The sequence below is a fragment of the Mangifera indica genome, chromosome 4 (genome assembly GCF_011075055.1).
Source record: "Mangifera indica cultivar Alphonso chromosome 4, CATAS_Mindica_2.1, whole genome shotgun sequence".
NCBI lineage: Eukaryota > Viridiplantae > Streptophyta > Magnoliopsida > Sapindales > Anacardiaceae > Mangifera > Mangifera indica.
In genome coordinates this window covers 20333579-20351281 of record NC_058140.1, presented here as the reverse complement: position 1 = coordinate 20351281, position 17703 = coordinate 20333579, and the positions used below count along the sequence as shown (strand labels likewise).

General features: G+C 29.4%; 3 protein-coding genes across 4 annotated transcripts; all 3 read left to right on the top strand.

The window, feature by feature from the left end:
• The first annotated feature begins 4043 nt into the window (after positions 1 to 4043).
• Positions 4044 to 5073, top strand: LOC123213013 (auxin-responsive protein SAUR36-like). Its single transcript, XM_044632325.1, has one exon. It carries the CDS (start codon positions 4361 to 4363, stop codon positions 4892 to 4894), a length of 534 nt encoding a protein of 177 aa, XP_044488260.1. The 5' UTR covers positions 4044 to 4360; the 3' UTR covers positions 4895 to 5073.
• A 4800-nt stretch (positions 5074 to 9873) lies between these two features.
• On the top strand, positions 9874 to 15097 carry LOC123212947 (5-methylthioadenosine/S-adenosylhomocysteine deaminase-like). 2 transcript variants are annotated; one of them, XM_044632203.1, is made up of 10 exons: positions 9874 to 10183; positions 10660 to 10832; positions 10945 to 11050; positions 11565 to 11740; positions 12253 to 12396; positions 12753 to 12909; positions 13257 to 13429; positions 14056 to 14111; positions 14444 to 14546; positions 14829 to 15097. In XM_044632203.1, exons 1-10 carry the CDS (start codon positions 9970 to 9972, stop codon positions 14916 to 14918), a joined length of 1392 nt encoding a protein of 463 aa, XP_044488138.1. In that variant the 5' UTR covers positions 9874 to 9969; the 3' UTR covers positions 14919 to 15097. The 2 variants fall into 2 exon arrangements, with proteins under 2 accessions (XP_044488138.1, XP_044488137.1); XM_044632202.1 differs by having other exon boundaries at positions 9877 to 10183; positions 10945 to 11103; positions 11591 to 11740.
• Positions 15098 to 16623: 1526 nt separating this feature from the next.
• Positions 16624 to 17703, top strand: LOC123214376 (BAG family molecular chaperone regulator 6-like). The gene has a single exon (XM_044634116.1). It carries the CDS (start codon positions 16624 to 16626, stop codon positions 17701 to 17703), a length of 1080 nt encoding a protein of 359 aa, XP_044490051.1.

Here is a 17703-nt window from a genome sequence, read left to right as displayed (position 1 = left end):
GATATATTACCTATATATTTTACACATGACAATTCGGTATTTTTAGTTCTAATAAAATTTTGGAGACTTTAACTTTAATAATAACTTTTTAAATAGTCTATAATAATCTTACTCATCTTCACAACTTATAATAATATTACTGTTCTCTCCGCCATCTCACGGGAAATTGGCAAAGAAGTTAGCATTGTTAGATTATATCAATAACTTATCGTTTATTGTCAAGGTCATTGGTAAGGTTGGCAAAGAAGTTGTGTTTCAATTTCTCAGTGGAGGTGACAACATAATTTCGAAAGGGTTTTAATACAAGGATTTGCCTATTGGTTAAAGCATGGGTCAGGTGACAAAGTCATTGGAAAATGAAAAAGAGAGAGGAAAAAGAGAGTATTGGTACAAATTTGATTTTCAAATGGTGTTAATATGAGACAACATTATAATTTTAAAAGGTAAAATAATTAAAGATAATATTATAATGTTAAACAAAAAATGTTATTTATACTTTCACAAATTTGAAAGGGTCACAACCGAATCTTGGGTGGACAAAGGCAATTCACTCTATAATTTATTATGAAGGGGAGTCAGAGTACTCAACCGATTTATAGGGTCAATTCAAGTAGTGAATCATGAGCAAGGTGGCGAGTATTAAAATAATATAAAAAATGTCAATACTTGAGATGATTAATTTGGTCACATCTAGTGCCGTCACATGTACTGACCTGTACATTTAAAATGTGCATACTGTGCATAGAGCCTAGTTATATATATATTATAAAATTATGTATATTCAATTTTAAATATTTAATTGAATATTTGAAATATTTATCATTATATAATTATGGATAAAATAGTGTATACTCATTTTAGATACATAAATATATACATACTTAAATATATTATTACATAATTAGATGATTTTATATTAAAAATAAAGTATTATTCAATCATGTGATGATATATATAAGTATGTACATATTTATACACCTAAAATCGATACACATAATATTACTCTATAATTAAATAATTTTAAATTAATGATAAAATAATATTTAATTATATAGTAACATATCATATAAATACTTAATTAGATACTCAAAATTTTATTCACATAAAATTGTTGTTATAAGGTGAGATTCATGTTTTATATCTTGTATTTAAAATTATAACATACTATCATGTTTATCTCTTACAAAGCTAGCGATTAATATTAGAAATCCTAAAGTAATAAGAGCTCACACCAAAAATTTTTACTTTTTAATATAAAATTTAAATTTTAAATCTTATACTTATCTTAATTCATAATTCATTTTATTTTTAAAAATATAAAATATTACTACAAAATAATAATAATAATAATAATAATAATAATAATATTATTATTATTATTATAATATGTAATAAAATTGATATATGTAAATAATTATCGTATTTGATTAATAATAATAAAAAATAATATAATATTATTTTATTTAAATATCTTAAGATTAAATAATATAATTAGCATTACGTTTGTATAAACTAAAATACTGTAACTTAAATATTTGTTTTATGTATTTTTTAAAATATATTTTAGGTTAATAATATATTAGGAATTTTTATGTTCTTAAATTGTAAATTGTATTAATTAAATTATTTTTTTATTATCATTTTATTGTTAATATGTATTTTTTTAAATATTATTTATAATATTTATTATTTTAATTAAAAAAAGATATTTTATCTTAAATCTTATTCATTATGTCTTTGAATTGAACATCTAATTTTAAAGGTTTAGTCAAACATTTAAATAATATAATATCATATTATTGAGAGGTATTTTATTTAAATATTTGACAGATAATTTTTATTATCTTGAATAAGAGGTGGGAACTCTGAAGGCAATGAGCACCTGGGGATTGTTGATTAGACTCGAACTGGAGGATTGGACAGCATGGCAGTGCTGGAAATAAACTAATTGGAAGACATTTGATAGTGGGCATAGGAAATTATGATTGAAATTTTTTTGGGTTCCACGTTATGATGGACGGCTCAGATTTATGCAGCAATGCAACTATTTCCAAATTCAACGTTTTGTGGATTGACCAAATCCACCAATCCACCATTTCGTGGAACCACAACCAAGTAATCGATATTATTCACTTCACGCTTTCCCAAGTGCATATTTTTTTTTATTTTTCCCAAAGTCAATTTAACTGTCTTCAAAGCACTTTCCATGGTAGAAGATACATCATATATAGACACATGCTTTATTATATGGATAATCATTCATCATGGATTCTTAATCCTATGGGCTTTGAATGATTCATTCGATTTCTCTATTATACACTTACGCAATTTGTCATCATAATATTTACATTGTGCGTAAAATTATAAATATTAAAAATTAATTATTAATTTATATACCATTTACGATAATAATATATTATTATATAATTAAATAATAATTTATTATTATTACAAAAAAGTGATGTTAAAGATAAAAATTTCATCAATAAAACGTAAGCAAAATGAGGAGTATAATCTTTTTTTTTAGTTGCTTATTTGGTATTGTTCTTGTGGGAATAACAACACCAAGACTATGTTTGATATGTATAATATTTTATTATCTTAATTAGAAAATTATTTAATATAAATTATGATTATATTTGATTAAATTAGATAAAAATAAATAATTATTATATTTAGTGATAGGTAATAAAAAAATAAAAAAATATTATTTTACTTAAATATCTTTGATATAATTATTCTAATATATTTTTCATATTATTTGTTATATTAATTTAAAATAATAATATTTTTGCCATAAAAATTAATAAGTAAACATATAATTATAATAAAATCAAGATTATCTTAATGATTTTTAATACCTAAGATTATTTTTATATTACCTTTCGTATCACTATTAATAATAAAATATTATCAAAATTTTTTATTATTTGATAAACCAAACAAAATAATATTAATAATAAAAAATAGATTATTAATGTAATTTTTTAATACTTGAACCAAACACCCCTCAAATGTATTGAATTATTGTATTTGTTCTATGGAAGCTTTCAAAAGAACAAACTTTATTTTTTCAATAAAAGGAATTGATCTTTCAAAATTTTTTTATTAAAGAGATTAAACTTTCATTATTTCTTATTAAAGTTATCAAATTAATCACTTTACTTTTTAAACAAAATAGAATAAATAATCTTAATCATATTTGTTTGGTACCTATAATAAAAAATATTCAATGTTTTGAAATATTTTATAGAAAAATTTAAGAGTTCATCCCTTCAATAGGAAATATAAGATTTTAATCCTTCAATATAAAAAAACAAAAAAAAACAAAATTTAATTTTTTTAATTAAAAAAATAATACTACTTAAATGAAACATAAGCTGTTACATTAATTCCCTAAATTTATTCTATTATTCGTTTATATTTTACCGCATCACTTTATATAATAATAATAATAATAATAATCCTCCCATTTATCAAAATTATGCACATAAATCATTGAATGTTAATTATAAAAAATAACATCATTTTAATATACCTAATCCAACTATAAAGATATATAATATGATTTTAATTCAAGACGTTACAGGCTAACCACCAATGCATAAATAAAAGTATTCATCATATTAATTAGCTAATAAAAGTATTAATCATATTAAATAGATAGAGTATTATTTTTTATTAATCGTATTAATTTTTTGATAAACCAACAAACAAATTATCAATCAACCTTTCTCTATGAACAGGTCAGGAGCTTACTGGCGGCTCTAGCGGCAAACTTCCCTCGGCCTGCTAACCTTTGTGGTTATCCAAAGGCAACATAAAATACTGGAAAAATCCACAGAAAAGTTTTCTAATTCCGTAACTCAATTTTGTCCTCACAGGTAAAAACTAATGAAAATATTTGTTAAAAGATAAATTTTATTTGTCCACTTGTATCAGTTTCTCGATCCACAGAACTGTGAAATGACAAGTGGATTATCCTATTAATTAATTAATTAATTAATTTCGATTCCAGGGCAGTTGAGTACGCATATTCGGTGAACTGTGAGGCAGCCTTTCCGTTTTATATATGTATATGTTCTCATCTTTTGCATCTCCCTGTTAAATTGCCATTTCACTTTGAATCATTCAACTCAGCTTATGTTCTCTATGAACTTCTTCTGGGTTCTTTATTTTCATCTTCCTCTTGCATGATTTCAGAGTTATTTTCGTTTGATTTAGCATACATGAGAAAAACAATGAGGCCGAGGAATATTGAGTTCATGTTTTGTATGGTTTATGACAGAGGTTAACAAGATCCTTCTCCTTCATTTTCTTTTTCATCTCTTGATTTGTTGAGTTCTCTTTTTTGCTTTATATGTGTATATATCTCTTTACCATGGATGCGATGAGTAAAGGAAAAGGAAAGAAAGGAGGCAATTTGATCGTGAAGACATGGGAGAGATGCAAATCGATTGGCAGAAGCGGTAAACTTAAACGCTCAGTTCCAGGTTTAACAATGAAGAGCAAATCATGGCCACGCTCGGATGCCTCAGCACGCTCGCTTGATTACGACAAAAACAATAACCAAAAGCGTCAGAGAAAACGCCGAGTGGCTCCTGAAGGCTGCTTCTCTGTTTACGTTGGTCCTCAGAAACAACGATTTGTGATCAAAACAGAGTACGTGAATCACCCACTTTTCAAGATGCTCCTGGAAGAAGCTGAATCAGAATACGGATTCAACAGCGAAGGCCCTCTCGTTCTCCCATGCAAAGTGGAAGCGTTTTACAAGGTTCTACTAGCAATGGATGCTGAAAACGATGAGATCCATCAAGGTTGTGGCTTCCCCTTGAGCCATAACTCTTATCGCCTCCTCAGCCCCTCCAGGATGATTGCCATAAACCAGTTCTAAATCAAATTTAATCATCTTTTTTCTAGTTTTCATGTTTTCTTAGTTGTAAGTCCTCTGTTGAGAAGAATAAATAATCTTGTACAATAATACTAAAGGCTAATAATATCCAACTCCAAGCCCGCCCTTATCTTCATTGTAAGATGGTGATATATAATATCTATCTACTGTTATGAACAAAATTCTATTTTGTTAAGATTTGACTTAATTCGGATCGGATCAAATTGAATCCACCCGTAAACAACAATAATGCAACTAGTTGATGCTAATCAATGAGAGACTGATTCAAGAGTGTGGATGTGTGTGAAAGCGTTGTGATGAAAGAGACTTGATATGCAAAAGTTACATCAGCCATGCGATTTGGATAGCTTTTCTAAGCTTTCTGGCTGAGAGTCTCACATCACGCAGGTTGATTCGAAGCTCATAAGATAAGATCCAAAGTTCCGAAATTACATGCAAGTTGGTTATTATTTGGATTGGAATCGAATATACATTATTATGTATACTTAATTTTAATTATATATAATATAAATATCTAATTAAATATAAAAATAAATAAATATAATTTTATTAATTGAAAAAATTAGTTGAAAAATATGTAACGAAGCACCTCGCAATTGGCACGCCTTTGGAGAGATTTTAGAAAATGACAATGTCACTAGCACGCATGCTGAACCTCACCTAAGTTGACCTTGTAATTTTTTATACATTTCTTAATTAGTTGGACGACTAAACTTAACTTAATTGCCTAATAATTAATTCATATTTAGTAATATATCATTTTCCACTTCATTATCAGGTAGATATGCATCACGATTCTTCCCCAGTAGGGATGCCCATCTTCCTAATTGGTACTATAAACTTATAAAGTAAAACACCTCATTATCCGAAGCTGACATTGAATGAGTTATATTTTCAGCAACTAACAACAATAATAACAATTAAATGTGTCTTGGATGAGATAATGTTGTAATAATTCGGCTAAATTTGTTACTTGAAGATAATAAGAATAACTCCTTATGGGGCGTTTGGTTAGGGATTTTTAAGATTACCTTGATAATCTATCTTTTATTTTCTTGTTTGGTTTGTCAGCAATAAAAGATTACAGTAATCTTCTATTACTAATACTGACGTGACAGGTAATATAAGTGGTAATCTGATTACCATCTTCACCTTAGGTATTTAAAGATTACTGAGGTAATTTTGAGTTTATTATAATTATATTATTATTTATTAATTTTTTGAGATAAAAATAAATTTATTTTTAATTAATATGATAAATAATATCAAAAAAATATTTAAAAATAATTATATTGAAAGGTATTTAAGTAAAATAATTTACTAGTAATCTTTTATTACCGTTAACCAAATATAATAATTATTTATACCTATCAAATTTTATCAAACATAGTAATCATTTATATCCAGTAATCTTCTAAGTAATTTATCTTCAAGGTAATCTTTTTATTTTGGTAATAAAATATTACCCAAACCAAACGTCCCCTTAAGGTAATATATATTCCCAACATTAGCAAGGTTTTTTTTTCTTATTCTTAGTATGCCTACGAGGGAAAACTTATTGTTTCTTATCAAATTGGGGATTATACCGTTTAATGTAATTATTTTGCTACGGTTAAATTAAAATAGGATGAGATCTTAAGAATCATATTTGACTTATAAATATTTATATTCAATTATTTGAATGTAATTTCTCTTTTTCATCTTATAAATATGGAAAATCAATATAGAGAAAGGATTGAGGATACAAAGAAACTATATAAAAAAAAATCACGTGAAGATAGAATATAAGGCACATAGAAATTCGACTATTCTCTTTAGGATAAATGTCCAAAATCGACTTTTTTATAATACATATTTCATTGTATTTACTCGATCAATAATCTACCATAAAGTTGTGGGTGTAGGTTTTCAAATTATTTTGTTGAACCACGTTAAAAATTTATTGTATCATATTTTCTTTGGCTTATCTCATACCGTAATATATTAATTGATAACGAGAAATATCATCAATATTAATTATATCAAAATGTTACTCTTTTGGATAAAGTTGAAAATGAAATATAAAGAGTCAAATGTTACTCTCTATAGCAAAGTTGGAAATGAAAGATAAAGAGTCAAGTCAAGTTAAAGAAATAATAATCGGTAATATAATTAACATAAAATAACAATGAAATCTAAGAAAATCAATGTAATATAATCAAGGTAATTATATCAAAATGTTACTTTTTGGGATAAAGTTAGAAATAAATTATAAAAATTTCGAGTCATCGTTAGAATAATAATAAATGGTAAGAAAATTAATGTCTAATAATAATAAAATATAGGAAAATGAAGGTAACATAACCAAAGTAATTATATCAAAATGTTACTCTCCGAGGCAAAGTTGAAAATGAAATATAAGAGATCAAGTCAAGGTTAAAATAATAACAAATGGTAAGAAAATTAACGGAGAATAATAATAAATTATGAGAAAATCAAGGCAACATAATTAAAGTAATTTCATCAACTCTCAGAACAAAGTTGGAAATAAAAAATAATAGGTTAAGTCTAGGTTAAAATAATAATAATTGATAAGACAATTAATATAAAATAATATTGAAACCTATGGAAAACCGAGGTAAAATATCAAAAATTTTATTAGTATTTTACATGTATATATATTTAATAAAATTATGTATATTTAATTTTAAATATTTAATTAGATATCAAAATAATATATTATTATATGATTAAATTATTTTAAATAGAAAATAAAATAATACTAAATTTAATATTTAAAATTAAATATATATAACATTATTTAAAAGTAATTTCCAAAGAAAAAAATAGGATCAATGGACTCTTCTTGACACTTCGATTCATAATTTTTATATCTTTTATTAAATATTTTTTTGCAGAACGTAAAAAGTTTTATATTCCAATACAATTTTTTTCACTTTGAAGCATAAGACACACGTTGGTGGACCTTCCTGGTACTTTCTGCAAATGTGCCGCATTGATTGGGTTGTTAGACTGAGATATGATCTATTGTGCACCAATTTTGACTAACAAAAGATGGTGGGTGGCAACCTCAGTGCATCGACGTCGTTTTCACAATCTTTGAAACTTTTGAAATTCGCACATAAATCAATTAATTGCAATTGCAAAAGCAAAAGCTGCTACAACTTTTTAAAAACATGGATTAAATTCAGTGGATGAATAGCATGGGATGATTGGTGTCACTTTCCTAGAAACAACGTATAAAATAAAGTAACCCAAAATATCTTTATCGATCGAAAATTGCCAAAAATTTTCTGTTTTCTATAAGTAATAAAATAAAGAGGAAGAGTCTGCGTTCGATGAGCGCTGTGCAGCCTCAACAGTTGGTCGCAACAGAAGTAGACCTTGTCGGGCCAATTAAGGAGTGGAGATGATTTGGATGAGCATGAGACAAATGAACCAACGCAAGGAGTAGGTGAAACGATCGGACGGCGTTGCGTACACAATTGAATCTCTTATTCTTAATATTTTAAAGTCAGCTTGGATGCAAATCAAGACAAAGTCCGAAAAATTTTGAGTTTAAGATTAATTTAAATTAAGTTTAATATCTTAAAATTAAAGATAATTTAAATTTAATTCAAATAAAAATAGTTTAATTTAAGTTTATAATTCAAATCTATAAATCAAATTCGTGATTTTAGTTTGTGATTTTATTGATAAATAATATTATTTTAATAATTATTTAACATAATTCAAATTATATTACGAACAAAATTTGTGACTCATTGATTTGGTTTTAAAAGTTTGATTTGAAATTAAACTTAATCGAATTGAGCCAAATAATTTTTAATTAATAAATTAATTTTGGAACTCAAATCATACTAAACAAACTTGAGTTAGACTTAATTGATTTTGTTAATTTTGAATGATAACTTAATTTTAAAAAAGTGTAAAATAATTGAGAATAATATGATAATTTACCTTTTGCATTGTGTGAAAAATCATTACAGTTGAGTTTTATAATAAAAAATAGGGCAGAGGACTATTTCCCACCCAAGTTTTAACTGAAATTCAAAAATATATCTGTGATAATTGAAAAATTAAAACTCTCACCTATGACTAATTTCTATTAACTTTTTCTTAAAAAAAAAGAGGTAAAACAATCATTTTGCTATTTATATAAAAAATTATAAATTTTATTACTTTGCTCCAGGTTTTAGAAACTAACATGCCCTTATCTAAAATTTTTGAACTTTGAAAAATAATTTTTTATCTCAAACCTAAGATTTTCATATTTTTTAAACTGCAGCCACCCTCCAAAACTTTCAAAAACAACAATCTCGCCCCTACTCTTCAACTTTAGTTTTCAAATCCCTTTCGACATCATCTTTGGCCTTCTTCTTCTCCTGCTCACCGAAAAACCGTGCAACCAAAAGAAAGAGATCCCTTCGTGAGATCTTCGTCTCTTCGTCACGACAGGAGAAGGAAAAGACCAGAGATGACATCGAAAGGGATCCGAAAGTTGAAGTTGAAGAGTGGGGGTGAGATTACTATTTTTGAAAGTTTTGGAGGGCGATTATAGTTTAAAAAATATGAAAACCCTAGGTTTGAGATAAAAATGTTATTTTAAAAGTTCGAAAATTTTAGGTAAAAGTGAAATGTTAATTTCTAAAACCTAAGGTAAATTAATAAAATTTATAATTTTTTATATAAATAATAAAATGACCATTTTACCTCTTTTTTTAATAGAAATTAGGTCGTGGGTGAGAGTTTAGGCTTTTCAATTGCCATAGTATGTTTTTGAATTTCAACTAAAAATTGGGTGGGACCTATTGATTTGGCCCAAAAAATATTAACTTCCAAATGTTGGTGGGAAAAATGTTAATCACTATATTTTAAAAAGAAGATTTCCTTCTGTTTAAAACCTGAATTTTAATTTTAGTCGTACGGATGAAAAATAAATAAAAATAAAATACCTTTTTTGGAAAGAAAAAATTGGACAAGCAAAACGGCGCGTCTCTGAAAGGGGCTTAGTTAGTAACATTTATTGAGTGAAAACTGTAAGGAGTCGGTGTGTAATGGAGCAAGACATGGAGATGGGTAGCTCAACGACGATACTCCACAACGCGGTGATAGTTACTATGGACAACGAAAGCAGAGTATTTCGAAACGGCGGCGTTTTCATTGCTCGAGATCAAATCAAGGCCATTGGTCAATCTGCTGATATACTTCAACAGTTCTCTTCGTTGACCGACCAGATCGTCGATCTTCAAGGCCGAATCCTACTTCCTGGTAACGACTTCATCTCTTTCCGAAGTGATTACTATGAAGCCATTTTGTTTCTGAGAGCAAGTGAAGTGTTTTGATAATGAAAGCATTTACTCTTATTACGTGTCAGTTTTGCACGACTTATAATTATCTGATTATGATTATGAGAATAATTGATCGTGTCTGGTACAACTTATGATTATTGTAGTATGAATAATCAATAATAGGTGACAATTTGACAAATAATCTCAAAAGAATGTTTGTATTAAAATGTTGACTATGTATAATACTTTAGCGGTAAAAAAAATCATAGCTAATCCTACTAGCTTTTGGATTATGGATTAAAGAATCTAAAAATGTGATTATTATCTACGGTTAGACTTTCGTATAAGCAATCTTAAACTTGTCATAATTGATTATTTAATCAAATAATCCTGATTAAATAAGCTATATTATATGGACACTAGTGTTAATATTCAAATTATGGTTGTTTATGATAGGACTGATCAATACACACGTTCACACATCTCAACAACTAGCGAGAGGGATAGCTGATGATGTGGATTTGATGACATGGTTACACAATCGAATCTGGCCATACGAATCTAACATGACCAAAGAAGATTCTTACATCTCCACTTTACTTTGTGGAATTGAGCTCATTCACTCTGGTGTAAGTGAAAAAAGACATCGCACCGTTTTGTGTTCTTTTATTTTTCTATATGAGAGTTTCTTTGCAGCTTGTTATAATGTAAGTGATGGTGATTGGGAATTTTTGGAATTAGGTAACGTGTTTTGCTGAAGCAGGAGGGCAGCATGTAACTGGAATGGCTAAAGCAGTTGAGTTACTGGGGATACGCGCATGTTTAGTCCAGTCAACAATGGACTCTGGTGAGGGTCTACCTGCTTCTTGGGCAATTCGAACTACTGATGATTGTATTCAGGTTGTTCATGATTTAGCGTTTTTGTTTAGAATGCTTCAAAGTTTTAGAGTGATTCAATAATTGTACACATGTTTACAAATGTTATGTGCTTTATGTCTAATCACTCACATTTATATAAACTTCTTGATTTATGGAGGTAATCCATTTTGTGACTTACGATTCTTTTGTTAACTTAAATAAAGTTGCACTCACAAATCTTGCATACTGGATTTCATAAAAAATTTCCATGCTTTGGAATCTCAAGAAGATTATTTCAATTAGAAAATGGATTGTACTGTTTGCTGGCTTGTTTTGCATGTGCTTTAATGTAATTATGGCCAGCCCTGAGAAGCTTTCTGTTTATGAATTCTATGGCTACTTAATTGTTTGCACAGAGATATATTACATTGTCATTTGATTAATTTATATTATTTGATTGAATAACTAGTTTTAAGTGTTGACCAATTTTTATCTGAGTGAAGCTAATTTTCTCACTTCAAGGATGCAGTCTCAGAAGGAGCTTTATGAGAAGCACCATGGTACAGCTGAGGAGCGCATTAGAGTATGGCTTGGGATTAGGCAAATTATGAATTCAACTGACACTTTATTACTTAAAACAAGAGATACAGCCAGAGAATTGAAAACTGGAATCCACATGGTACTGAGCTCTTCCAGTTGTTCTGTCAGTTACAGATGGAGATTGTACATGCTTCTGAGTATTTAAACTATGTGTTTCTGATGCATGCTGAAATATGCTTTTCAGAATAGAATATCATTAAAACTTGCTTTCCATACAAGGCTATGGAACCTCATAGAGTGTGCTGTGGAATGTTCATCATTTTAATTTGTCCATTTCCTCATTTCAGTAATTTGTCATTTCTATTTGAAATTATAAGATATGGAAATGTGGCATCTAATGGAATGTGAACTTCATTTGGTACTGGATAAAAGATGTTAGAAATGAGCTTGAAGAGAAGAAATAATGTTGAATTACTGTCAGAGCCTTTCTTTCTTCTTTTTGTGAAAATGTATAGGATTCATATCCTTATTTCCTTCTTCACTTTCAATTTTATTCAGCGTAAGCATGAAATTCTATGTATAACTGTGGGGTGAACTCAGTCCAAAAGATGCTGTTTCCAAAATAGATTGGCTGACTTTTCCAATTTTAAGCATGTTGCAGAGATACCCTATGAGAATCAACTCGTGATGAATACTCGAGATGTTGATCATGGAACAGTTACATATTTGGACAAGATAGGATTCCTGCAAGACAACTTGCTCTCAGCCCATACTGTTTGGGTAAACAACACAGAGGTAAATTTTTTTCTCGTAGTTAGTGTTGTGCATTTTGAAAATATTTTCAGTTATGTGCAATTGTTTCATCAATGCAGCTGCTTTAATACTAAGATCAAAAATAAAATCATTTTATCAACTTTTCTGCTAAGAATTTATTTCTGTTTGTTCTGTACTGATTGAAGAGTACCTTAACCGTGTTCACACTTAAATGTGAAGGGGCTTTGGGTTCAATGGTTCCTTAAGGAAGCAAATGTATATATATAATTAATGACTCCACCTTTGAATAGAATTTTTGTGTGTGATGTGTTATTTGCTTTCTGCTTATGATGAACCATGACAATAATATGTGATAGCTGTCATAATGCTATCTTCAGATTGGTTTCCTCTCAAGGGCTGGTGTCAAAGTATCTCACTGCCCTGCTGCTGCAATGCGTATGCTAGGGTTTGCACCCATAAAGGAGATGCTTAATGCTGACATATGTGTTTCCTTGGGAACTGATGGGGCACCATCAAACAATAGGATGAGCATAGGTCTGTTTTACTTCTTGCTTTGTTATTCTAATTCTTCTTCAGTATTTTTGGTAATACCATACTGTTAGGGCGTTTGGCTTGCTTTGCACACTTATCCTGTACACGCTTTGAAGTTTACACCTTCAAAAGGTAAAAAATATAACATGCAAAAATTTATAACAGAAAAACTCAGATGGTGACATTTTCTTTGGGTCATATTGAGCAACCAATAACTCAGTCAAAATGGTTTAAGTGCTGCTTGGTTATGTGATAAAAATAAGACGTTGATTCAAAAAATTTCTTATGTGTAAGTATGCTTTAGGCTGGTAATTGCTTGAAAAGTTTTGTATGCATTTACCTTTTTGCAGTTGATGAGATGTATCTAGCTTCTTTGATTAACAAAGGACGAGAAGTTTTTGCAAATGGAACAACTGATCCAACGGCTCTGCCTGCTGAAACAGTACTCAGAATGGCTACAATAAATGGTGCAAAATCAGTTCTATGGGACAATGAAATAGGGTCACTTGAGATTGGGAAAAAGGTTAGAGTAGTACTGCACTAGATTGGTTTCTCTTACTTTGTGTCTAAGTAGCTGAATTGGATAAGCAGTGTGATTCTTTATGGAAATACAACTTCAGAGTTTGGCCTTATGAATTTTTTACGTCGTGTCTCCTGTTGAGAATCTATTTTTGGAGACAATTTCATGAAAATATTTAACTTGTAGAAGTAATTGCCGGATTTGTTTCTGTTATACCATGGCAGATAGCCAGCTATGCTGGACTATATGATGCAGGAAAGAGTAGGATTTTATTTCATTTTTACAATGTGTACAACATCAATTACCAAACCAAAAGGAAAGAAACTTGTGAGTAGTTGCAAAATAACAAGTTTATTTGACAATTTTTGTGTACTTTATAGATATGAAAAAATTCAGAAATAAAAAAGGGATGAAAACTGAGTAGGGTAGAGGCAGCATTTTTTGGAAAATAATTTCTTTCTGTGATAAATAAAAAATTGATAAGTAATCAAATAGCTGCTAGAACACATTCTTATTGATAAACAATATTTAAGGTTATATTCTTTGTTGGATACTGATCAGTAGTAGTCCTTCTGCATACCTTTGCCAATAAAAGAGGCTTACTGATATGTGTCTTAATGATTTGGCAGGCTGATATGGTTGTGGTTGATCCTTTTTCATGGCCTATGGTTCCTATTCACGACTGGTATGTAACTATGCTGTTATTTTATTTCATGACATGAATTTTCACTGATCCATTAGTGTATTTTTCAATATTCTGAAGAAGATTTCTTATGTCTCTTTAAACTAATTCTCAAGGTGACTTCTGCGATCAGCCTCATCTGATAATGACTTTATGGACTTCTGATGTAATACTGTGTTATGAACTATCAGTAGTATTCCAAATTTGTGAGGATTAATCATTGACCATATAACAAACCATTCTGTACTGACTTTTTTTTATCAATTCATTCTGTACAACCTAGCTAGTTAATTAATCACATTAGCTGGGTTCTTTTTTTGTTTCACTAATTGCAGGATTACAAGTATCGTGTATTGCATGCGATCAGAGAATGTAGTCTCTGTAATGTGCAATGGGCAGTGGATTATGAAGGAAAAGAAAATCTTGAATGTCAATGAGGTATTGTGCAGTGCGTTTCAGTTGCTTCTCTTTCTGTTTTCCAATTCACATGTTTCTAAGTTATAATCATGCTTATACACTAGAAATACAAAATGTACAAATAGTAGGTATTAACATGTACAAACAAGTTAACTAGTCAAGGTTATCACCAACCATTTGTAGATGAAGTATTATTACTTGCACATTTTAGTAGTATATGCAAGTCGAACTATATTTATATATATGTTGCCAAAATACCTTATGTTCTAGGCTTACTAATGGATGTTAATTTTAATGGAACAGGGAGAAATTATTTCAGCTGCAAAAGAAGCTTCTTCCGAACTTCTGAAAAGGGCTGGCATTAAATTACCACACAGAATGAATGTTCTCTGAGTGGTATTCTCTTGGGCAATCTCGTTGTGGCAAACCCTTCTGGTTGCTATTTTACTTGAAATGTATGTAATGTGTTATACAGTTCAGTATTGGATTGCATAGCATGCTCTGTTTGCATAATATTTATTTGTGTTCTAGAAAAAAAAAAGAAGAAGAAGAAGAAGAATATATTTACCATATTCCATTTATTTAAAAGCTAATGATCTAATAATGTTTGGAGTTAGATTGTATCCGGATTGAATCTGAGAAGGCTTAGTTTGAAATCAATTAGAATTTAAAAGAGGTACTTGTAGATTGATGAATTAAATGTTAAATTTAGTTGAAAAACCATTTAATTTTGGATTTAATATAAATCAATTTGAATTTAAATATTTAAATCGGTTTAAATTTGATTTATTTAATTTAAATTTGAATTTAAACTCAGGCAATTTGATGGCATGGTTAGTAGTACACCTTCATCAAAGAAGCAAATAATGAAAATAAAATAAATAATTAATAATTATAAGAATTTAGGATTAGGGTTTATTTAAATGTTAATGTTTAAAATTTAACTAGAATGTGTTTAAAATTATAATGTTATTTCTAATAATGCTTAAATTGGTCAGAAACAAACAATAAATTTAAAAGTGAGGTGAATATCATTGAGTCTCTTCAGGAAATTATAAAGGATATTGACCTAAAATAAATTATATATATATATATATATATATATATATATATAGAGAGAGAGAGAGAGAGTTTTTTGTTTATTTTATATATACAGTGTAAAATATAAAATATTTTTATGTTTTGTACTCACTTAATTAAAACTTATTAAATTAAGTATAAACTTAGAATATAAAACTTATTTATTCATTTTACTAAAATTAAAATATGAGATGAAAAAATGAAATTTTCTAATGATTTTAATGATGGGAAGGTTGGTTAGTCGGTCAAATATCTATCTTATCAATTTATTTTTAAAAAATTGATTGATCGACTAGTCATGACCGATCAGCCAATCTCTCGATTAATCCCAAATCTTATAATTTTTTTAATTTAAAAAATGATTATATTTATATAATAAAAAAATAATTATATATATAAGATAAAATAAATAAGTATTTTAATCAATATCTTAAATCATAAATACCTGTTTTGATTAGTGATATTATTGGAAGTTAATTGTTGGCTAGTCAATCCATCTAATTAATCTTAAATTTTATAATCTTTTCAATTTAACAAATGATTATATTTGTATAATAAAAAAATAATTATATACATAAAAAATAAAATAAATAAGTATTTTAATCCATATCCACCGTAAAAGTAAATTAAACAATAGTATTATGAATTTTAAAATTGAGGCTTTATATATATATATATATATAGGAAATGTACGTCAGATGATGCCGAATCGCTCATAATAAATTGAGGGAGCAACTTAACATGTGGGGGTGCGGAGCAGAGGAGATGATCCAAATCCAATAAACCGCTCGGTCCTACTCCCGCGCACAAATTAAAGAAGAATCTCCATTGCTCTAGAACATTAAACGGTCAGACGCAGACCGTTTATCGAAAAATCTCCTACGTCCCTGAATCTTCTCGAACTTTCAAGCGTAACAAATAATGCCTTATAAATCACAAGCACGAAACTCTCTTTCAACACAGCTAAAACAAAAGCACGTAAGCACTTCAAAAAAATTTTATTTTCTAAAACGAGACAATGGATTCTCCGTTTTACAAAAGCTACTGGAATATGCCTTCTCGCCCTCACCAGGTACCGACTGTCAGAGAAATACCGGTCCACTACGTCGGTTCGGAGCAGCCTGTGGATAGATCCGTTATGGCCGTGAGGATCGAGAAGGCGTTCAGAGGTTTCCTCGTCAGAAAAAGCGTGAAGAAGATCGTGGAGATTAGAAGGCAAGTCGAGGAGATCGAGAAGCTGATATCAGACAAAGAGACCGTCGATTTGATTAAAAGAGACGGAAAGGAGCGATTGAGAATTAATGAGATGTTGATGAGTTTGCTCTTTAAGTTGGATTCGGTGAGGGGCGTTGATTCGGGAGTTAGGGATTTTAGAAAAGCGGTTATTAAGAAAGCGATATCGTTGCAAGAAACCATTGACGCTATTGTTTCTGGTAATGCCGACGTGGAATTTGATCAGGCTGAAAAGATTATCGAAGCTATTAATGAGACGGTCATGGAATGTGCAGAAGATGGTGAAAATCGTGATGGTTCAGCGAAAGACAATGCTGAACCTGAACAAGTGGGTGATAAAGAAATTAAAGAAGTTGTCGACAATCAAAGAGATGACGTAGGCGAAGAGATTGTTGAAAACTGTGAATTGAAGGCTTGGATGACTGAATGTTTAGAAGAAAGTGTAGGAACGAATCAGACCGAGTCAGTGTCTGATTCCTCTGCTAATCCTCAGAATTCGATTGAATCGTGTGAGGAAGATGTTAATTCATCGTCAAAGGACGAAATTGACGCCGTTGAAACACATCAAGCAGAAGTTAAGGAAGTGAGTGGCAAAGAATATAGAGCAGGAGAGGAGAATTCGAAGAACAGAGAGCTGTTGGAGAAGATGATAGAGGACAATGAGAAGATGATGGATATGATGGCGAAGTTATTCGAGAGGAATGAAATGCAGACGAAGTTGTTGAGCTCGTTATCACATAGGGTTGAGCAGCTGGAGAAGGCCTTTGTGTGTGAGAGGTTGAGGAGGAAGAAGAAGAGAAATTCTGGGACGGTTGATAGCTGCGAAACGATACCGGATAACAAAAAATGCGGCAAGAGATCGTGA